General features: G+C 41.6%; 1 protein-coding gene across 1 annotated transcript in view; it reads left to right on the forward strand.

The window, feature by feature from the left end:
* Positions 1–20,039, forward strand: part of LOC144531592 (RIMS-binding protein 2-like) — a 72,853-nt gene extending 52,814 nt beyond the window's left edge. Inside the window, 17 exon segments of the mRNA XM_078271826.1 lie at positions 464–621; positions 1,644–1,723; positions 1,866–1,975; positions 4,036–4,854; positions 5,141–5,164; positions 6,381–6,532; positions 7,226–7,429; positions 7,431–8,000; positions 8,171–8,326; positions 8,608–8,754; positions 10,077–10,173; positions 12,239–12,420; positions 12,889–13,057; positions 13,210–13,310; positions 13,685–13,756; positions 14,414–14,578; positions 16,721–20,039. Of these exon segments, the coding sequence (XP_078127952.1) occupies positions 464–621; positions 1,644–1,723; positions 1,866–1,975; positions 4,036–4,854; positions 5,141–5,164; positions 6,381–6,532; positions 7,226–7,429; positions 7,431–8,000; positions 8,171–8,326; positions 8,608–8,754; positions 10,077–10,173; positions 12,239–12,420; positions 12,889–13,057; positions 13,210–13,310; positions 13,685–13,756; positions 14,414–14,578; positions 16,721–16,954 (3,440 nt within the window). The 3' untranslated portion in view covers positions 16,955–20,039.
* The last annotated feature ends 4,588 nt before the right edge of the window (positions 20,040–24,627 follow it).

A 24,627-nucleotide genomic window follows, 5' to 3' on the forward strand; every position in this document is an offset into this window, starting at 1 on the left:
GATTTATACCGTCTGGCACAGACCAGAGGTCTTTGAAGTGCTGGAAATCTTTCTCTTCACTTGAAACAGAGGGGGGACTCACTGATGCTTTTGTGCTAATGCATAATATTACTCACTCACAAATCCACAAGAACCCACTGATACAGTGGACCCATGTTGTTGACTTACTTTAATTTCCTCAAGGAATTCAGCTGTTCACACTCGTTGACTGCAGTTTTCTATTTTGTATCGCCTGCGTTTTTCAAATGTGTGTGCTTTTCTTCCCCCGAGGACCTCAGTGTTATTTAAGGACAAATGTGTTGCAGATGTAAGGTGTTGATGGGGGTGGAATAGCCTTTGCCATGAAGAGCGTTTGCTGTACACTCGCTTCAACAGGAGATCAATAGCTGTACAATGAGCAGCAAATGGGTGCAGAAGAAATGACAGTTGCTCTTTATTTGCTATGGAAATCAATGTCTCCCAGGCGATGAGAGCGTGGCACACACGCCGCTACTGATCTCCCAGTTCTTGCCCTGCACACCACATACTGGAGACAGAGAAAGACCAGAACTGCTGTCTGTCAAATCCAGCACCGTGACAATAGACCGCCCCAGAAGCCCTCGACAGCGGACCCCCTCAGAGGTGGGTCTGAGTGACACCACCATCACATTAATGCATGTGTAACTTATCAAGATAGTTTTAAGTTTCCTCTGTTCTCAGCATTAACCCGATTAGGTTGATTTATACAGCCATGTATTCAAACTTTAAGGGTAACTACCGTTTTTTTCAACCTGGACCCTATTTTCCTATTTTTGTGTGTTAGTAACTGATAGGAACAACAATCTTTGAAACTTATCCAGTATTAGGCATGAACGCTGTAACCGGCAGCTGCAATGTAACCCTATGGAGCAAGTGTGCATTGTCAATTTGGTCCACTAAAAGTTCTTTTTTTTGCCACTGAAAGGCTCAGATTATTATTATAAGTGTCTGACAACATTACAGAAAGGATCCCTACAGAGATAGGCCTTTTTAAAAACATCTTTAAGACCTTTCTGTTTAACCAGAAACAGCTCTGAGGTCGCTAGCGCTAAACCCAAGACTCTATTTGCTTTTAGTATGTATAGAGCCAACATATTTTCATATGTAAATCGAAAAACGAAAGTTGTGATTGTTGGAAACTGGAAAGATGACCCAAAACGGCTTTTTATAGTTTTATTTTGTTTCTGTTGACTTTGAATGAAGTGTATTTTACGATGCTAAAATAATATTTACATGGAGTCTGGTGGCTTTAGATGTTTTTATGTTAAACAAAGGATCTTACTCTTTAACAGAAATCCTTTCCATAATGCTGTCAGACACTTAGAATATTAATCTGAGCCTGTCAGTGGCAAAAACAGCACTTTTGTGAACGTAAATACAAGCTGCACAATTGCCCTATTAACTTTCATTGTAGCTTGTTTCACGGTCTCGCTTAACACTGGACCAATGTCAAAGACTGTTGTTCCCATCAGTAACTTAGACACAAAAACATGGGAAAATAGGGTCCAGGTTGAAAAAAACTTTAGTTACCCTTTAATAGCTTACTTTGCTTACTCTTGGGTTGAATCTCAATTATGAATAGGATGTTAATGACATTTTTGGGGGGTTCTGTTGTCAATCTATAGATGGAGGATGAGGCCAGCCCATCACCCAGGTCCAAGCCTCGCTATACTGGCCAGGTCCGCCTTTGCACTGCCCGCTACAGGTGAATGAGATCAGCTTTAGGAATCGCCTTGATTTTATTGCACATAATCATTTAAACTTTTGAAAAATGTACAAATGATTGGAAAAATAAAAGCTGCAGTAGTGAAAGCAAAAAAAAGAAAGAAGTGAACTTCTCCTTTCAGTTATAACCCTTACGATGGACCAAACGAGCATCCTGAGGCAGAACTCCCCCTTGTGGCTGGAAAATATCTGTACGTGTACGGAAACATGGATGATGACGGCTTCTATCAAGGTGAGAAGTGAAACAAGACTCCAAGATGACATGGGAAATGAATTGTCATTATTAACTAGGCTTATTAACTGACAAATGTCTAAAGCAAATATTGCAGTCTAAAGATCAGAGATTACAGTACAGCAGCCTTTGTTGCTTTTCAGGTCTGTGATTTAGGCAGAGTACCTGTCTGCTGCTGTAGCAGAGAACGCTTGACAGTCACAGCAAGCGTGTGCATCATCAAGTATTAATTATCTCACAATGAGACAAAATGCCAAGACGTGTGTGTCAGCTCACAGTTATCCCCCAATTAATTTTTTCTATTTACAGTGTTCTATTTGGCATCTAAATCCCCTCGACATCCTTTTAAAATGACCACGTCATATACTGTACTGTACATTATGGGTATATAGATCTTGTATATGTACAATGACATGTATTGCAAGCTTACATCATAATCAAGACTATAATGCTGATGCATTGCTACAAACATGGCTACAAACGTGGCTCTTCTTAGGTTACATGACAGTTACTCAGCATTTGTCACCCTCATACTGTTTATGTCACATCCCTGCTGGTTATTTTCATCCTGTGACCTGACCTCATCTTCATCAGTGCAGTGTATCTGTATCTGGCTCGTGTTGTCATGCCTTTTAAGACTGTGGGATATCAAATATGTTGTCTGTTTCCTGCCCAGGGACTCCAGACCTAAATTAGCTTATAATTAACTCTGGTACAGCTAAGAAGCTGTGCACTGTATAATAATAAATAAACAGCAGGTAGAATTCAATTAATTTTCTTTTGACTGATCCACCTTCAGTTTAAGCACAGATGATTGTGCTGTTGTTAAGCTGCTCTGATGTTGCTTTGAAAGCTCACATATTAAAGTTGTCAGAACAATCAGAATCAACTAGCTGACATTCAACGTTTCTTCAAAGTCATTTTCCCAATAGGTGATTATTTTGGCTACACCTGTATGTAAGTATGCTCTGTGTCAGTGCACCAGTGTCACCAAGAAAAAAAAAATCCTGTTCACTTTAATTACAACTGGTGATTGGAGTGATTTTCTGTCTAATCTCTTTAGAGTTATGAAGGCTTCTTCATCAGAGGCAATCTTAATCCTCCTGACTAGCAATCCTGCAGACATCGCAGCCTGCTACAGACACAGTAGTACTCAGCCTCAGTGATTCATTAGCTGTGGGCGGTGAGATTGCATGGCATCGTGGAGGAGCCTTGTATTTACCACGCAGGATGGAGACTCGGGGCTTTAAACCAAGCTGTTGTCAAGATGGGACCTCGGTCCCTTTTAGGTTGATGACTAATCCAGCGAGGCTCAGCTAAATCATCAGCACACACAAACAACATGCACACACACACACACACACACACACACACACACACACACACACACACACACACACACACACACACACACACACACACAAGCACACAGACGTACACAGATGGTCTTAAGGTCTGTGGAGAAAGGGATTGAAGGACAAGATGATAGTGAGATTTTTTTGAAGACAAACATCTTCCCTTTGGGAAAGAAACTACGGTGCAAGCCTAAGCTGGTGTTTTTTCTGCATTTCCGCAGCATCTACGTACATGCTCAAGGGTGTTCCTGAAAATGTTCAAAAGCACAGCAAAGCTAAAGTTCAAGTTCTTCGAAATGTTGAAATGTTTTCTTAGTACTGTGTTTACTGGAGAGAGTACTAAAGATAGCATCAGAGAAGCTGTGGTAAATCTTACATCTTAGGGAATAGTACATACTGTATGTTTACATCTCCCACCTCTTACTCACTGACTCATTCCCACCCTGCAATGAAAGTAGCTCTCACTGATGATTAATTGTATTCAAGTTACAGCTTTCCTTTAGTCTTTGTCTCGTAAGGAACCATTAGTGAAACTTAATTTTAACATTTGCATGAGGCATCACTGAGGGACTGCTGTGCTTTCCTATAAAGACGGTTTTTAAAGGGTAGCATTTTCAGGTCGTTGGCATTAGACTTTTTGTTCTTCAACATGAACAGGAAGAATGAGACACTACATCTGCCTCTCTATGTCTTTCTCTTTCACAGGGGAGCTGCTAGATGGCCAGCGAGGACTTGTTCCGTCCAACTTCGTGGAGTTTGTCCAGGACAAGGAAAAGCTAGCGATTCAGTCTGGGGAGGGAGGAGAAGACCCGGGCCCACTGGACCATATGCCCCTGGCCTTGATGGCAGTGGATGGAGGTGCCTCACAGGATGGTCTCCTGGGCTCATCTAACGCCTTGGTTCCCTGTAGCAATGGGACAGGGGGGCCCATGGACCCTGAGGACCTGGCTGAAGACGTTGTGCCTTATCCCCGAAAGATCAACTTAATCAAGCAGCTGGCACGGAGCGTCATTGTGGCCTGGGAGCCTCCACTAGTGCCTTTGGGCTGGGGGAACATCTCTGGCTACAACGTGTTAGTAGACGGGGAGCTTCGTGCCAGTATAGCGTACGGTGGCCGGACCAAGTGTTTGCTGGAGAAGCTGGACCTGGACGGCTGCGTTCATCGCGTGTCGGTGCAGAGTGTCACGGACCGGGGCTTGTCAGACGAGCTGCGCTGCACCTTGCTGGTGGGAGCCAATGTGGTGGTGGCGCCGTGCGGCCTTCGGGTGGACGACATACAGCGCGACACTGCCGAGCTCTCCTGGTTGCCTAGCAACAGTAACTATGGTCACACCGTGTTCTTGGACGGGGTAGAGCATGCAGTGGTAAAGCCAGGAAGGTATATACTACGCTTTATCAACCTGAAGCCCCTGACGGTGTACAAAGTGACGGTGGTGGCACAGCCGCACCAGGTGCCATGGCAACTGCCTCTGGAGCAGAGAGAGAGAAAAGAAGCCGGTGTGGAGTTCTGCACTCAGGCTGCAGGTCAGCAAAGCTCATTTCTATACATAGAGATACAGTATCAATAATATATGCAGAGCTCCATACCAGACAATTGTCAGTTTTTTTTTTTATGATTGCTCTTTACACGTTTTAAACAATGTTGGAGACAGATAGAGATGACAGACTGCTACTATTCTACTGTAACTAACTCAAATTATACTCAAATATGTAATGCCATATCAATGTTAAGGTTATTGTACTGTGCTGTAGAAGAGTACAGTACAGCATTGCCTTACCATGCCATTGTTGTGTATTGTATTTTGTCTAGGTCCACCACCATATTGCAGAACAGGTCAGAATGAAACATCAGTCCTGGGCTGGGTTTCCCAAATGTCTGAGCACTAAATGATTTTCTTCTATTGCAAACCAATGGGCAGAGATGACATTAGTGCTATGATAATTTTGGAAGAGGGCCATAGTCATGACACTGGGAATGATTATGACATATTGTTCAATATGAGCAATCAATGAAGGGATCTGGGCAACATGGCATTTATTGAACACAATGCTGTCATTTGTGTATCTATTGGAATTTAAATATATTTAAAGAAAACAAAGAAATTCAAATGCAATGTTGCCCAAGTTTGCTTACTGCACTGAGCACATCACTAATTACAGAGCAGTCATGCATCGCAAGATATGATCAGTTATTATTCAGATGAGTCATTTCCTCAGCATATAGCCTAGCCTGTAGGAACCAGTGCTATATAAAGCAGTGTCCCTCCACTGCTCACTGGAATGACCATTTTGTATGAGTGTGCATTTGCCTCTGCTTGAATGCAGTTGTGCATGTTGTATCCAGTGATCCAGAAGAGTGGAAGAGAAAGAATGGGCTGCAGTCAGTCTCTCTGGATTGTTTCCTGCATGCGGAGACAACAGCGCTTCTCTCAGGAGGCCCAGAACCCCACATTGTTTTATTTTACCTTCAATGTTTCTCCTCCCATAAAGAGTAGTATAGGGTTATGGGACAGTGCTAGACCAGAGGAATACACACATAATTGTTCATATTTGATTTTGTAAAAATACGACTACACTAAGAGAATTTCATTTTACAACTCAGTTTGATTATGGAGTATCTTAGATTATGTTGGTGTTAGTGTACTGCCATGATAACATGATCATTTAGTTAAATGACATTTTAAAAACACAGCACACAACTTTTGAATGTCCCCCACTGGCAATGTCACATAATCACAAGTATCCGCATGAACTGTGTATATCTACAAAGTACAAATAAGGTGTTGTGTCATTCTTTCACAAATTGAAATATGCAGAAATAAATGAACCCAGTTTGTTGTTTCTTGAATCCTCACTCCCACCTCACCCCCCACCCTCCCCTCCCCTATTGTATGTGGACATTTCTATGCATGTTGTGTGTGCCAATTTGTGCATTTGATGAATGCTTCACATCCTTTCCTCTTGTTTATATATTAGTGATATTGAAACAGTAAATATCTGACATAACTTTTTTAATTAAAAAAACAAATACCTGTTCTCTCACCTCCCAGGCCCTCCCCAGCCTCCCCAGGATGTACAGGTGCTCTGTGGGCAGGCTCCAGGGGTCCTACAGGTCCGCTGGAAGCCCCCCATCCTCTCTCCCATGGGCACATCCAATGGGGCAAATGTCGTTGGCTATGCAGTCTGCACTAAAGGACAGAGGGTGAGTTAGCAAGTGTTCGTATTACCAACCTACATCCTCTGTTAAAAGGTATGGTGAGGGGCTTATCTTGGGTTAAAGGCATCACTCGTGGTTAGAGGGAAAATTAGGTATACTTTGTACAGTACCATGCAAAGTACCACGGGACCGGTTTGTGGAGAATTCACATGCATATTGGATCCATATTTTAAAGGCCCACATACAGTACACAGAGACAGTATGTACACCATTGTGTGAGTTGTTTAATCATATTTAATCCAGTTGAAACATGAGCACCTACATCACAGATGGGGTGGTAATAGCCTCTGTTTTGTGTTGAGCATTATGTCATCAGTGCCCTCAGCGCACACAGAGTGCCACCTACTTGTGATTTATGTTCAGTGCAAGACTCTCAATCTGGGACCTGTGAACCTTTCGGAAAGGTCTCTCACTCCCTCTGGTGACTGCCAAAAAAATAAATCAACACAGTATGTTGAAACTTTGACAGCACAATGTTTTCTGCCTTATTATGTGCTTCACATACTTATAGCAAAATTGATAAATTGTAAGGGGTTTTTGCTCAGAACAAAAAGAATACTTTTATCTTAGTCTTGGAGTCTTAGGGTGGCACTAAAGGAAAGAGTTGTGTCAGTTGTTAAAAAGAATCGTGCAGCTTATGTTGATGTCACCTTTTAATTTTCTCTTGTTTAAATCCAGATAGCTGAGGTATTGTTCCCAATGGCAGACTATGTTACTGTCGAGCTGACAAGGATTCAGTGCCTGGAGGCCAGGGAAGTCATCGTCAGGACGCTATCAGTACAGGGAGAATCCCAGGACTCTCAAGTTGCCGTCATTCCAAACAACCTCCTTGTGCCTCTACCTGCTCTGCCCCTGCCACCGCCAATGCACCCCCACGCAGGCCCCCCCTCCGCACTCCCATGCTCAACCCCACCTCCAATCCCCTCACCATCCTCATGCCACACCCCAACTTCCCGCTCCACCCCAGGCACACGGACAACCTCTCCAACCACACCCTCCTCACCCTCAACCCCATCCCAGAAATTCCCACCCAGGTGGACCCCCGCAACCCCAGCTTCGACCCCCACGTCCTCAGCCCCTACACCTTCAGCCTTACCCTTCCCAACAAGGTCCCAGGCCCCAGCACCAACTGCCTCTGCTACCCCACCCCCATCACCACCCTATACCTCAGAGACCAGTATGTGCCAGAGACCTGGATGCCAAAGAGCACGCGGCTCACCACAGGGGAGCCTTTCCTCCTGGCCAGCCTAGCTGGGACCCCACACGCTCGCCCTCTTCCCAGCCTCCTGTGCCCATGCAAGGCCACACCCTTGAGGCCCCTCCCCCTGCCAATCCACGCTCCCCCTCCCCCCAGAGGATTCTTCCACAGCCTCGAGGCACACTCATCCCGGACACGGTGGCCAAAGCCATCGCCCGAGAAGCAGCGCAAAGGGTGGCAGCCGAAAGTGGCAAGGTCTCATGATAATTTCTATGACTGTCAGTATATTTACAACATAAAGACAGCAAATTGCAATGTCAAACTAGTAAAAATGTAAATATCAAGTCAAAAATCAATAATGAAGTACTACTGGTACCCCCTTGTCTCTGTTACTCACTAACCTCACTTTTCATGCATGTTTTCAGGGGGACAGGAGGCAGGGCAAATACGGAGAGCAGGGTCGTTCATTTCACCAGCATCACTCTGATGAGGAAGAGGAAGACGAAGAAGGGTTTGCGGGCGGCCGTCGGAGAGGACCCTCAGTTGATGAGTTCCTCAGAGGCTCTGAGCTTGGGAGGCCGGTAAGAACAACATGATAAGTGATGGATCTTTTTACCTTCTTTAGTCCCAATGTGTTTTCAATGGACAACCTCTTACGTGTGTGTATGTTTGGACGTGTGTGTGCATGCATGTCTGGGTGGTTGCATGCATACACTCCTTTGACCGTGTCTCTGTGTGTGTTCATGTGCGTGTGTTTGCCCATCCATGTGTGTTTGGTGTGTGCATGTCTGTATGTATGTATGTGGACTTAAACAAATGCGTCTGTGTGTTTGTGTGTTTGTATGTGTGTGACTGCCAAAAGCCTCACTATGGTCACAATGAAGATTATCACAGCGAAAGCAGCCGGGGCTCTGACCTGTCTGACATCATTGAAGAGGATGAGGAGGAGCTGTACTCTGAGATGCAGCTGGAAGAGGGACGTCGACGCAACTCGCACAACACACCCAAGGTGCAGTTCTTTGCACTTATTCTAAACCCAAGAGTCATAACCACCCAAATTTATTATTATTTAGTGAACTGCACAGGCACAGATACTTCAATTGAGACTGCTGCCTTGACTTGCATTTGATGTGTTGTTAGTGTGTGTGCTGAGTTTAATTCAAATTCATAGAAAAAGGGAGAAATAAATCAGCACCATGGAGAGAAACAGAAAGAGCCAGACTGGGTTTTAATGCTTTCAGGCAGCATATCAACATAAAGGTACCGGTACCGGAGCAGTTTGATCATCCGGTCTGGACCAACTTTTATGATATTAGTCATCAAAACTTGCTATTTTGCTAACAATCTACTCTTTTTTTAAGCTGCAATCTTCTCTATTTAGCTATGTGATGAGATTATACTCGGTACATAGCAGCAACCTGTGGTGTATGATACCGGTTATTAGTAGGATCGGAGGTAGTCTCGTTGTCAGACCTTCCTCCACAGCGCTCCGGAGGAAGGTCTGGCTAGTCCACACAACATTCCGGGATGGGAGAAAATTTATTGGCATTTCTTTAAACCAATCGCAGTCGTCATGAGCGGCGCTAAGCGACGGACACAATGATGGGGCCTCTGCAAAATAGCCTCGGGAAGGAACTTGTTTTGGTGGAACAACAATGTGTGTGTTCAAAAGTTGTTTGAGGAGCAGTTCACCATAGTACTCCTAAATCGGCCGGAGTTAAGAATGCCAACACAAAGAAAGCGGTGAGGGACATCTGGCGGAATTTCCGGCAGCACCTGAACAATCTCAGAAATGAAACGTCGTCGATATAGATCGGCGGTAACATGGAGCTGCGCCTTGCCACCGCCTGCTGGCACAGAATCAAAATACAGAACATTGTCACAAAGCTGCAGAGAGCACCTTTAATGTTTCAGCTCTATGGAGAGAAATGAAGATAGACTGGGCGTGAGTGTGTTCAGCACCTTGGAGAGAGACACAGAGAGAGACTGGGTTTGAACAGTTTAGCGCTGTGAAGGGAGACTACACAGTAACATACGGTAGACAGTGCTTACCAATATCTTTGACACCATTTTTTTTTTTTAACGTATGTTATCAATATTCGCTTATTTGGAATGTTAACATTTCCCGTGGGCTTGTGTGTGTCTGAGTGTGTGTCTCTGCGTCTGTGTTTTAGTGTGCCTGCCTTTGAGTGCTGCATGATTTTGTTTACATACAATTTGTCAACGTGCCTTTTTTTCACATACTGTTTTGCGAGTATGTCCATTTGTCTGTGAGCAGCTCATGAATGTTTAATGTTTGCGAATTTTTTCTGTGGTTTATGTTTATTTCAGGCCAACACTGGAGGCTGTCATGACCGGGAGACTGGGCGAAGAACTCATCATGGCGGTTCCCAGCCTCAGAGACGACCTCTAATGGTCCCCTCCATTGGTCAGTATGGGTGGGTGGCTAGAGAGAGCGGAGGGGAGTGTCTTTAAGATATATATATTTTTTTATGTTTTCCGTGCCATAGAACAGAAGCGTTTGTTGCTCTGTTAAAACCATCATGAGCTTCTCTGTGTCTCCAGATCACCACTGTGTCTATGAACCATGCTCATGCCCTTCACTACCTGAACATAAGTTTGATCTTGCAGAGATTATTATGATGCAACAAGCTGACACTTTTCTTAAACCGCTGTACACAGTTGCACTACACACTGATACTCTGATGAAGAATCTGACAATCACGACAGTAGTTTTCTATACTTTCCTGTGTCTATGTGTTTTTACCTTGTTGTCTAAGCAGCAAAAAATCTTCAGTTAACCTTTCGGGAGGGGAATGTTGAGATTTGCATTGTAACCCCATCACCCTCTAACTGGTGTTTCCTGTAGAGGTAACCTCTGAGAATAATGGTGAGGGAAACCCCATCACCGAGGATGTTTACTATGGCAAAGTAGCTCGGCACAGGAAGTGGTCTTCCCGCAGGCACATGGGCGGTACCAGGTCTCCCCATGGTATGTGCCTGCAGTCCTGTTTCTACCATCACAGCATGGCAACAACAATGCCACCAGCAACTGGCAAAAAAAACAAAAACAGCAAGACATAGCTGTGGACACTTGCAAGTGCCTGTTTCTCTGTCTCAAATAATAATAGTTATTATTATGCTTACAGTTGAACAGCATGACTGCACTGCACTGAAATGGTGGACCCACTGGCAAGCCATACCTGTGGTCCAGGATGAACGTTTCCACAGTTGCAGATGATAAATGATTGACTGCTCAGAGAATGCCTCACTTACTGCACTGAACTCCAGATGCCTGCTAAACCCCTTCCCTTTGTGGTACAACCACACTTTTAATGAGAGCATTCATGCATGAGATTTTGAAGAAATATAAGTGGTAGACATTAAAGAATGACTACACATTCACTGCTTTCTTTTCTTTTAATAGATGTTTAAGTTTCTTGAGTATGAAATACAGTATCAGTTGTTGGAAATGCAGTTATCCCTTATACTTTTTTTTTTTTTGCTAGTACCGCATAAATACAATTACCAAACCTTCTGTAGCTTGGCATATGCTCACCCAGGAGCAATGCATTTCACATCATGCTTGTTTTTTAAAGCACCAAAATAACCCTTTGGCCCAACAGTATCACACTTTGCTAGCTAGTACATTTTTCCAAATTCGAATATATATGACAGGCTTCCACAACTGTGCTTTAGACCTCTTGCGGCTACAAGGGTTGGCAATGTGTGGGAAGTTTGGGATTTTTGCTTCAAATCACTTTCACTCAAATGTTTTTATATGAAGTGAAAATAGACATATGGAGTTGTATCTTTATTTTTCTTTAGGTTTCATGTAGCATGCGTGTCTTGTGTGTTTCTGGTGTACATGAATCACACTTTGTCTGTGTATTGCACCATGGTTTGTCTTGCTTCTCATTTGTCTCACACTGCATTTCCAAACATAAAAATAGACAAAAGTGTGTGTGTGTGTGTGTGTGTGTGTGTGTGTGTGTGTGTGTGTGTGTGTGTGTGTGTGTGTGTGTGTGTGTGTGTGAATAGTAAATAGTTGACTGACCACAGATTTCTTCCTGCACGCTGATAGGCACAATTGTGGCTAGACAGAAAAATCAAATCTGTCATGCAATACAGCAAATCAATGAGACATTTTGAGACAAAATTGATTCAAGCATGGCTAAGACATCAATATGTAAACATATGGACTTGCTCTTCATAGGAGTGTATATACTGTATGCAACAATTTATTCAGCAAATGATTTTCAAGTTTAGTTTCTGAGCCCTGAAATCTGTTCAATTTGTGACTGAACACCACAAACACAGGCTCACATTTTACAGAAGACAAACATAAAAACTATGTTTGGAAATATTAAATATTTCTACAAAGACACAAAGTCTCCTCCAAAGTTCCTGTTTTGTGTGTTGGACCACATTCAGTGGTCGCTCGTTCTAGTGATGCAGGATGATGGAATGTGTTTGTCTTCAATGTATTTAAGATGACTATAGGGATCGGGATCGGGATCGAGATCGCCGCTCTCCCACCTACTATGATGAGTCAGAGCCCGAGGAGTCTTTCCGGATCTTTGTGGCCCTCTTTGACTACGATCCTCTGTCCATGTCCCCCAACCCTGATGCAGCTGATGAGGAGCTGCCCTTCAAAGAGGGGCAGATCATTAGGGTGGGAGTTTAAAATTAAGATTGGTCAGATACTTTGACGTACAGCATATTCTGTCTTCCTCTTTGCATCCAAGCTATAAGGTTATAGTTGTTTGCTGCATTTTGTCCATTAACAAACACTATAATACTGAAATTTGTTGTTTGTGCAAGATTCATTTGTATAGTTGTCAGTAAAAAATGTTAATGTCTTGAATCTCTATTTGTCCTTCAAACTCTATTTTACAGTACAATTAAAAAAAACATACATTTTTGTAGCAACTGACAAATTTGCATCAGTGGTGCATCATAGTCATAACAATTTTTGTACAAATTGTTCTGGAATTGACCTTTATATAGGGTTTGCCATGTTCATCTGAAAATATAAAATACATATGCTAAAGGGCATCTAAAAAAAACATGTAAATCACTGGCATGGCAAGTTTTAAAGCGGGAGTGCTAAACATCACTCTTTTACTCTCTTGTCTGGCAGGTGTACGGTGATAAAGATACAGATGGGTTTTACAGAGCAGAAGTGAGGGGCAGGATGGGACTGATCCCCTGTAACATGGTCTCAGAGATCCGAGCGGAGGACGAGGAGACCATGGACCAGCTCATCAAACAGGGCTTTCTGCCACTCAGCACCCCTGTGGACAGAATAGGTAGGCCTACTACGCTGGCATCCTCACTTTCATGGACAAGTTAGACAGTTATGGAACTGCTTCAGAGTCAGTGGGGTTGAAAAGTGTGATTGTGAATCGAAACACGAGATGAAATACTTTGTGTTAAACACGCCACCCATTATTGATTGCAGAGCAGAACAGAAGAGGCCTCCGTCGAGATCAGGCCTCGAGGAGGATGGTGGCTTTGTACGACTACGATCCCCGAGAGAGCTCCCCTAATGTTGATGTCGAGGTATCACTAACTGATAATGACCCCTCGCTGAACACACACACTTACAGATCCAGGAAGTGCTGTATCAGACAATAGCCATAAACACATTTTTATTTTTTATTTTAATGTTTATTTGTATAGGGACAAGTATGTAGCATAAACCTATGCCACACACCACAGCATTTATAACATAAGCTAATATGCATATGCATATATATATATATTACATGTCATTTAGCGGATGCTTTTATCCAAAGTGACTTCCAATTAAGTGCTTTCAACCTTATATATATATATAAAATATAATATATATTATTATTATTATTATTATTATAATAATGGTATAACAGATTAAGACATAGTATATCCCTTTCTGTATTTCTGTCTCCTGATAGGCTGAGCTGACCTTCTGTGCTGGTGACATCATGGCTGTGTTTGGAGATATTGATGAAGATGGATTCTATTATGTGAGTGCTGCTTGGCCATGTTTGCTTCTCTAATCAACGTGTTATCTTTTGTTTAATCTGTAAAAAACTGGACCAGCAATCCTTACTCTTTTTTTTATACAGAATAAATCATCAAGATATGACATGTTCATTTTTAGAGGTACTGGTGGGCAGTTTTTTTTATTTTAAGGCAGAGCGAGGCGAGCTGTTTCTACATGACAGTGGTATCTTCTCATGAAACTCTAAGCAAGAAAGTGAATAAGCGTATTTCCCAAATGTGGAACGTTGTACAGACCTTTCCTGGGTATTACTGTAACAGCAATGTGTTAACTGTAGGTTCCCAATTTTTGCACATTGAATGATTACAGGCAGGATTGTGGGTGTCAAACAAACCAGAAGTTTGGGAAGGATGATGGCTCTGCAAATGAATCATTTTGAAACAGAGACATGAATGTAATAATAAAAAGGTCCAGGGAGTGGCAGTGTAGATTAGTTTCACATGCTGATTTTGGAGAACAAAAAGAAAGATTTCATTGAAAGTGACCTGATATATCCCTGAGGAGATTAAAAGAAATTAGAGCCTAAACAGTGCATATACAGTATGACGTGTTGTGTATACAGTATGAAATGCGTCATGTTCAGACAGAAATGTCTCCTCTTCTCATTTCCGTTCCACAGGGTGAGATCAACGGCCACCGTGGTCTGGTTCCCTCTAACTTCCTGGAAGAAGTGCCTGATGACGTGGAGGTGTATCTGACCGATACTCCGTCCCACTACCCCCAGGAAGAGCCTGCCAACCGGCCGCCTGCCAACTCTGCCGCCACCGTCTCAGAGGGCAAACGGGTACATCATCATCGCCGCTCTCAGCGCTAGGCCCTGTGTTCATCCATCCTCCGTCCTCTCTCTTGATTTCCGTCTCTCGCTTCCTCCACTTGCCGTCTGTGTGCTGTTCATTGTGTGTGTTTGTCCATGTGGTGACAGTGGTGACTCTATACAAACTAACAAGCCCTCCCCCTCCCCCCTCCCCGTTTGGAAAAGGGGACAAAAATCCAGTGTTAACACCTTTCTGAGTCTCAGAGAAAGGAAGAAGCAAAGCCTGACATGGACAGAGAGAGGATAGACTGTGGGAGCTCTGCGGGTAATTTATGCATGTAGCACTGGTTATGGAGGACTTGAAAAAGGCTCAACTCATTTCTTACACAAGATAATTTGGTACCTCTTTGCAATGGAACACAAAATCAAATGGTGGTTATTGTGTATAATAATAAGTGCTTTATTAACACATAACAATGGCTACCCAATGACACGGAAATAAATAATTTGAGAGAAAACTTTAAAGATGAAAAAGAGAGCGAAGCATGCCTTTTTCAAACTTGATACATTTTATAATAACTTTCTTGGCTCGACTGCTGTATTTCCTTAAAGAGGCTTTGTTTCTTTATGTATATTGCACACACATCAAATCTATTTTTCAGCCCTGTTGACAGCGGATATGCCATGTTTGCTTTGAGCTCGAGAGACAAAACTAATCGCAGCACTGATACATCCATACTGTATTGTTACAAGAGAACAATAAAAGAAAACATTGGATATTAAAAACCTTCTTTTTTTTGCGCTCTGTGTTTATGTGTGTTGGTGTTGATGTTGTTTTCAGTTTGCATAGTGGTGTGTGTTGTTTTTTTTTAGTGACGATAACTCTGCTGCCACATCTGATTTCTTTTTTGTTTTTCCTCACCCGCTTGGCAAAACAAAACAAACACACAGAAGAAGATTGTTCATTTCACACCATAAATGGCTCTGTCTGCCTTGTACAGTAAGTCAGCAACTTGAGATACCAAACTCGTGGCTCTAATGCGCACAGCTTGTGTGGTCACAGCAAAGGCTTTCAAATGCCAATTCACATTATGGACGCACTTAAGTGTTTATGTAATGCTCTTTTGTTCACGGTGACGTAGCAGATCAGTAAAATGTGTCATTTCTCCTGGTTTAAACTTTTCAAATATATACTGTACATATTTATTTCAAATTGTTCAAATGTTTTAACACAATACTGAATAGCAGCATTTTTGTCACCCAAAGGCGGTATATTTCTGTATATTTATGACAAATCACTGACAATTTGGACCAGAGTCTAAGAAAACTAGACTCTTCTAAATCTGAAATTTCATGATATCAAAATACAAACTATATCATCTTACTGATGATGCAGACACATACCTTTGTATCCAGCTGCTGCATTAGATGAGAAGCCTGGTATCTACAGTTGTGTCCCTGGGTGTTGTACTGTATATGACTGTACTGTATGTTTCCTCATGGCCTACTGATGGTGGACTTCTCCAGCTCTGTCTTGTGCTGATGTCGTGCTCAACATTTGATGGCTTCTTCCTCAGTGTTTCTTTTACATATGTACAACTTAAACTGTGTGTGTGTGTGTGTGTGTGTGTGTGTGTGTGTGTGTGTATTTTATTTTGCTAATTATTTATGAAACTATGATAAAATCTATAGATAGATAGATAGATAGATAGATGTGTTGTGATGTTTAGCTTTTTAAAAATCTGTATTAAATGCATGTTGTGCTGGACAGCCATGTGATACATGTGCCATTTGGTAATGTTAAAAGAGAAGAAAATAAGTTATTTCTTAACCCATGACCTTACCATCCATCACATTGAATAGAAATGATAGTTTGAGATTTCCTGCTGATCAACAAATAGGGCCAAAATGTAAGCTCCTTGCTGGAGGGATAAATAATGCATTTGAATTACAGAATAAAACCAATCAGACGTGTTTCTCAACAAGTACAGTCAGGCAACACACAAGCAAGTAAGACATCATTAAGTCAGTGGATACTTGTTTAGTGAGACAAATAGACAGACAGACAGACAGACAGACAGACAGAGGCCTAGTCTGCAGTGTAAAAGGGTTGCTTCTTTTGTAATACGCTGCCCCATGCCTCCACACCTCCCCAATCGCTTCTCTCCTCAGGTTACCACAGAAACCACCGACACGGTCGACAACGACGCCACACCTGTCCGAGCGCCGTCCCCGATTGTTCGGCCCCTCCTCCCAGGCACCATGAGACCCCTCAGTCCTACGAGGGGCCCCCGCATCCCTGTGGAGTCTAGGGACCCCCGAGACCAAGATCTGGCAAACAAGAAGAAGAAAGGACTACTTTCCAAGGGGAAGAAGCTCCTGAAGAAACTCTCCCCTGTGAAATAAAAAAAAAGGCATACATGTACTATACGTGTATATGCCAGGCTCTGTATATTGCATCCATACAATCAACTCTGATCCAACAACACATGACAGAGAAGATGTGAGCTTTGTCTCCTGGACTGCCTGAGCCTATTTTAATATAACCAGTGATACAATTATTCATGTACGGTGATGGACACAAATCAATTATGTACAGTGCAGTGCCAAAATCAAGAGAGAGGTCACCTGCAGACACAACAACATACTACTGTGATGTATTTTAAATCAACAAATGACTAAAAAAACAACAAAAAACTAGGATTTTCATGACAGTATTTTTCTGTTTTCTTTATCATTACTTAAAGAAACTATTCATTTGTTTAAAGCAGGGTAGCTGTGAAAACAAAGCATCTGGTTACATCTTCTAACAGGCTTTTTTTCTCAGCAAAAAAACAAAAACATAAATATTTGTGGAGTATTGATGTCACTTCAAGGAAACGGAGACCTTACTCCTCTATGAAGATCTCAAATAGACTACACTGTTATCGAGGCATTCTGTGAAGTAATGCTGGCTGCTAACACAAAGGCTTTATTCTGTGCAATATCATAGAGAGGCGGTAGCATATGTATGTGGGAAGAAAAGAAACATTTCCACTTGTACCTGTGATTTCAGCAGAGGAGTTTTTCTGCGATGAAAGGCATTTAAAAAAATAAATAAAATAGAATAGCAGATTGGCAACAGGGCATTAACGTCAGAGACCCCGGGCGAGCTTAGCTGTCTCAGTGGCCTTTATTAAAACAATATGAGCGTGACATTCCTCGTTTGATGACGTTTGATTTACACCGGGTTTTTGTTTTGTTTCATGACGGGTTACTTGTGCTTTGTCATTTTTTTTTAATTAAATAAGAGCAGAAATGTGTGTCTGCGTCCTCACTGTCAAACTGTCATGAAACGCCTAGTTCAAGACAAAACTTTGTGTCTGTCTTCCTATTGCACAAAGGTGGGTGTTTTGATTGGTAAAAGACATGTTTTGTGTGCCTGTGTGTGTGTGTGTGTGTGTGTGTGTGTGTGTGTGTGTGTGTGTGTGTGTGTGTGTGTGTGTACGGCAGTATGTGATGCGTTCATGTTTTGCACCTTTCATGTCTCTTGTTCACTTTTCTTTTCTTAAGGAGAGGCCATGCAGTTATTGGTCCTGTGGTTTAGTGATGTGCTGCTACCTCCATTGCCTGTGCACTGTTCAGTTTTGTTGTCTCATGTTAAAAGGCCGTTAAAGCCTCAAAATGTCAAGGTGTGCATTGTTCGCTGGTTATGTTTCATCGAACTGAGGTCTGTGGAGAGAAACACTAACTGATTTCACATTTCATATCTGGTTGCATTTATGTTCTACATGACTTGTACTTACAGTACTTAAGGACTATACCATTACAATTTAACATGTTCCACCTTTTCTGGTACGGAATAGATTTGGACTTTTTTTCCTTTGATCTTGGATATTTTAATAATTTATGAAATAAGCACATGTAGTCAAAGCCTGAGTCTGCATGGAGACAGTTATCAGTGATGTCAATTTTCTGTTTCTCCATTTAGTTTGTTGACTCACTGAATGTTTCACATATATTTGCGGTATGCCACTAAAAGACTCGCAATGGGAAATGTCATCACATCAGTGGAAACTACTTGATATCCTGCAGACTGTCACACTGGCTGTCTATTAATTCAGTTTGTTATTCATTGTCAGCGTAAAAAGCTCCAAAACGTGACTTGAATACAAGATGGATGAGTCTGCAGTGAGAAAATACTGAAATCTAAATGAAGTGTTCTAAGTGAATGACAGCATTTCACTTTTACTTTCCAAATTTAATTAGTTTTTGCTTGTTTCAAAGTTTTTGTTCTTCAATTTATTCTGTTCCAGTTCTCCCACAAGTCCTCCAAAACACACATCCATATGGGTTGTTTATTCCTTCCCTCTTATACGACCAATAGGAGCGTTTCATAAATTAGCGCCCCTAGCGGTGCCAGGACATACAAGTCGTATTTTAGGGTAGGACAGTCTGTTTAATGATAAACTTTATCCTACATTCAGCATGAATTTTCAACTTTCAGATATCCTTCTGCAGCTAGTAGTTCCAATTCAGCCTATATTAACCTTTTTTTTTTTTTTTTTACTGGTTTTCACATCCAGGTAAATTGGAAAACCTGGAGCTTAGAGAGCAAACCAACTTCTAAATGAAAGAATGGAAGCCCTAAAATGCGCAATGCCCCCCCCCCCCAAAAAAAAAAAAAAAAAAAGGGAAAACCTACCTCAGTTTTTGGCTTATTATAGTCATTGTACAAGAGTATAGAAATAATAAATTGGAATTTTTTTAAATTTTTTTTTTTAAAGCAAATATTACCTTGGATTACTAAGAGGAATACTGTACCAACATTCTGTGTGCTGTGGAGGTGACTGAAAGTGCTCAAGAATTACTAACTGGAGGGATAGTATGTCTCATAGCTTTAATACTTAAAAAGCTTATCCTCTCTCTGTTTAGTTTTAAATATCCAGTAAATCCTATGTATCTCCAGTTGTCCTTTACGTCAAGTTGCACTTGAGGGTTCTCTCTCCTCATTATTTATTTATATTATTGATTCAATGTAATGACTAGAGAGGGTTTGCCAAAATGGAATGTAAGAAAAGTTCGGCTGACAACCGGTTTACATGCTTTTGGTTCCAAAGCTGTTTATGTATGGTTTCTCATTCACAAAGTCACAAAGTTGAATTACTGTAACATGGTGTCCCAAAACCAAATCATTCACTTGTGAATGGGCGTAGAGTCTCTAAACGCTGTAGCTCTTTTGTACTTTGATCCATTTGTAGATAATTTATAAATGTTTCTACTTGATTTTACGACAGCCTTTTTGTTGTTTGAGATTTCCTCTCCCTGTAACAGACTGCAAGCATTCTCCATAGTGTCCTTTGAAATCAGATGTATCAGTCCACCGTATGTGCTTGCTTTGTAAATCAAAGTTTAAAAAAGAAAAAAAGAGACATCATTGGACAGTATTTATGGTGATTCATTATGTGTGGGTGTGCATGTGAAAAAATACAACTTTTATAACCAAATTAAATTTGATATTTAAAAAACAAATCCTTGTTTACATTCATTTGTGTATGTCATACATTTTAACTGAAGGTCAAATATTGTATTTAATACAGCAGGAAGTATTCAACCCTGTGTGACTCTCACACTTTGACCTGACATATACAGAACAGATGTTACTAAGTGACTTTAATATTCTGCTCTTTAAGAAACCATCCTTTAACGATCAGTGTTCTAAATTTGGTAGCTAAGGGTATGCATTCACACCTGAAAAGAAATTAGATTCCTTATATAAATCAACACAGTATTACGTTATCATGATAATATAAACATTTTTTTATTAAATGTCTCGTTGTAGAAGGGAACAAATGTACAACATTTCCAATCATATTTTCATATCCTGGACTGGTGGACCTGACTGATGACTTTCATAGACTTGGGTTATCTTTCATCATCACAGTGTCACACAATTTAATGACACATGATATTTAAAAAAAAAAAAAAGAAATAGGATGGTAGACACGTAGCGTCTGACATTAGTGCAAGATATGAAGTTCCACATATATCTCCTCTGATGGGCACATTTTAGTGACATAACCTGGGATTGTATATCAGGATCAATGTCCATCGCCAAGGTATCATGGCTTATTTTGTTATGGCTGCACCTAACAAAGCTAATCACAGCCATCTGCAGAGCAATATACTTATCTTCTGCTCAGATGAATGAACCGAGGGACACGACTATTAGAGGCTCTTCAAGTAAAAGGCTTGTCAATAGAGACTGTGTCCTAATGGGTGCAGTAAAATGTATTTCAGAGGTTTCTCTGTGGATTTGTTCGCAATTATGGCACTTGGTACACTCTGTAAGACTGCACAGCCTGAAAATAAATCCTACTTTCAGTAGCTTCGGTCAGTGGTCAGTACTGGTTGTCGTAGGTCGCTTAATGGGACATCGGCTGTTTGTCTGATTTAATCATGACCCAAGGTTGTAATTGGCTTCAACAAGTTGTTATTTGGATAGAAAATCCCTAAATTAGCTTTAGAAAATTATCTGTGGGGCGCCTGGGTAGCTCACCTCACAGCCATCAGCAGAGGCTAAGTCCTCAACGTAGCGGCTCAGGGTTCGAGTCCGACCTGTGGCCATTTGCTGCATGTCTTCCCCCTCTCTCCCCCATTTACTGTCTACAGCTGTCCTGTCTATTAAAGGCAAAAAAAAGTATCTTTAGAAAATTCTGTTTGAGCTTCACGCTCATTAACAAATGACAATATCAGGATGGCAGTGTTTTGTTAGAATGTTGATTAGGACATGTATGACAAGTTCTATGATTTGACACACAGATTTATGCCATTTATTATACTACCAAGTGATTAGCATTTTTATCTAAATATAATATTCTCAACACAATTTTAGATTTTAGAGGTCTTCAATTTCATCAATGCAACAAGAAGAGGAGGGAATTAGTGAAGTGCTGTTAAATGAGATCTGGGTGTAACAGATGTTGCCTCTCATCCATGACTATTTTTGGACTGGAAGAGCCTGACAAGGCTGAGTCTTAAATCACATTTTAACAATTAGAGACTCAAAGTTCCAACAATGATGCTCCGACGTGATTAATTTGTGTCATTTCAGAAGTTTGAAATAAGAAATAACACATCTAACTACTTCATAACTTCATCATCATCATTTCTGTCACTACAGTCCATTACAGAGAGATAAAGGTTGTATATATATTTTTTTTATAACTACGTAACTTCCCTCCCCTTTCCTCATGTTTTATATCTCCATTTCACCAGACACACGCTTCACTGTGTCCACCAAATTTACATGAAGGCAGGGAACATTGAAATGAGAGGCGAGCACAATTGAAGTCAGCGTTGTGGGTGAATTATTGCTTCAAATCAAAAATGCAGAAAAACAAATAACCATCAAAACAACAGCCAAAATAACTTACCATTCTTTTTTTCTCCCCCATTTGTGTGACCGGTCGCTGTTTAATGCTGTTACACTACAATCCTCAGGAGGGCAGCAGTGCTTTCCAGTTGGGCATTGACAGACTGTGATTGTGAGGACTGCTGTTTCACAATGAGGGATGTAATGTAGAAAGTGACAAACCTGTCTCCCATCATATTTAATTGTCTGATTTAACATTTGCTGATCACAGTTCAACACAGTCACACCAAGCACACTGACACATCATAAAAAGTACGTAGGGCTGAACTTGAGAAAACGTCCTTCAGCCTCCTTCTCCTATTTTATACCCTTCTCTACATGCATTTCTTTTTAACCTTTTGCTTAATTTGAATGTTGATTTAAACTAGAGAGAAGCTCAAAGACTGAGAGAAAACTGCAGTGTTTCAGCGGGGTTACACTGAAACACCCATTGTGCTCTCAGGGAGTCGAGAGAGAAAGGAGATTGAATTTGTAAATCAATGAATATTTGTTTTGTTGCTTCTAATATATTTGCCCTATACTCTCCTCTCTCCCTGTCCTTCCTCTCGTCTCCTCTCCCTCTCTCACTCCCCTCCTTTCCTTTTTTTCCCCCTCCTCTATCCACCACCTCCTCTCCTCTTCCGCTCGCTCTTGCCCTTATTTTCCCCTCGCTATCCAACACATCTATATTGAGCTGTAAGTCTGTGGAGTCCCTGAGGGCCAATGGATGTTTTAAAATTCTTGCCAGTTGTAACCTCTCTATCACTCGCTTTCGTCCTGCCTGCCACGCCACCAGAGGGGGGCATAAGGAGACATCCATCTTCTGCTGGCCTTTCTGAATATTTCACAAAACCTCAGAGTGCCAGTTAAACACTCAACATCCATTTGACCCTTCTGCCCCAACATCACAGCAGGGATCTCGCAGGTAAAATATTTTAATTTGACTTTGATATATACCGAGAGACGAGTTGGAGATTTCTTTTGAAGTCTCTGGGAACACTTTTTAAAACTTCCCTAGGCCCATTCAGTAGGTGTATAGTAAAGAAGTTAAGGGGGCATGCACATCCATTGCCTTGCATATAATAACTCTCTGCTTTCATTAAATATCTTAAATATCCTTAAATATCCTTCTATGGATCCATACAGGGCCGACTCACAACTTACCTTTGGGCCTCTATTTACCCCCCTTTTGCCCTACTTTGTTAACATTGTGTATGTATTCTCTTATCTTTAACCTTAATGTACACATCAAGCATGACAGCTTCATCATGCCATACTCCAACTAGTGCTCCCAGGCTGGATTACCAACCAGTCCCCAGGTCCATTTAGTTAGTTTGTGGCAATATGATTGAACGCAAGCACAGGTGAATTTATCGCCGTAATATGAAACTTACTCATACTAATTATACTTACAAACATGGTGCTGGACTATGACCTGGGGTTGTGTACAGTAAGTTTACCATTCATTTTTTTCAGCTCTTTCTTAACAAAATAAGCTAGATCAAACTGTGTAGTTCTGTGTGTGGATGGACTGTGTGTGTCCATCCATTCCAACATCCCAGCGGGTGGTTTCAGGCAAGCCTCTTACCTGTCCCTCACGGCACTCTGAGGGCCCATGGGAGGATATACCACCTGGCCGGTAAATCATTTGAGGCATCCTGCCGGGATGGAAAACTGATGTTTATGGCGCCCGTTCTCTGAGAAGAGCATTCATTCGTCTTCAGTGGACGAATGTTGGCCGACGTCAGCAAAGAGAAGAAGCCAGGGCACAGAACTCGCCTTGGTGATTAATCTTCGGCTGAGACTGCTCGGCATGGGAGACGCTCAAAGGGCACAACTTGGCTGAAGAACCCTTAGAGCTTGAGCACCATGAGTGTTGAAAAGACTGCCTGGCTGGCTGGCTGCCCCCTGGCAGGCTGTAGTGCTAAGTGTTGTTACACAGGTGTAACGGCAGCTTTATGTTAAGAGACTGGACTCCAGCACTTCCTGGAGATCAGAGTAGAGAATACAGAAGTTTTCATATATTTTCAATCACAGATCTTTATAAATGCTCATGGTTTCAATTGTCTTGGGTATTCTTCAACCACATTTTCTGTGATTATTCTGTTCATGTTCCCCCCTCCCATCGGATGCAGCATCAGCAGGATGATGCGGAGATGAGTTGATCCAATCCTTGTTTGACGGATTGATGAAAGTTAAGACAATAGGATTATTAAGATGGAATATTGCTGTAGTTCAATATCCATTAGTGAGCTGGATTACTGTCAGTAAAGTTTAATAGAGCTACTAATCATCTGATGACCCCAGTGTGCACCGAAGGAGTCAGGTCACAGATCACCTGGATGTCAACTTTCAGATATATGTAGACATGGTCAGGATCTGTTGAAGTTCAAACCAAGCATCAGGATGGGGAAGAAAGATGATTTAAGTGATATGAACAGTAACTCAAATAACCACTCGTTACAACCGAGGGATGCAGAAGAGCATCCCTTAACACACAATATGTGAAGCCTTGAAGCACATGGGCTACAGCAGCAGAAGACCACATTGGGTGCCACTCCTGTCAGTTTAGAACAGGGAACTGAGGCTACAATGTTCACCATCTTAGTTTAGTGTGTTAGCATGCTAACATTTGCTAATTAGCACTTAACACACATACAGCTGCTGATGATTGGAATGCAATTAG

Source organism: Sander vitreus, chromosome 16 (assembly GCF_031162955.1).
Source record: "Sander vitreus isolate 19-12246 chromosome 16, sanVit1, whole genome shotgun sequence".
NCBI lineage: Eukaryota > Metazoa > Chordata > Actinopteri > Perciformes > Percidae > Sander > Sander vitreus.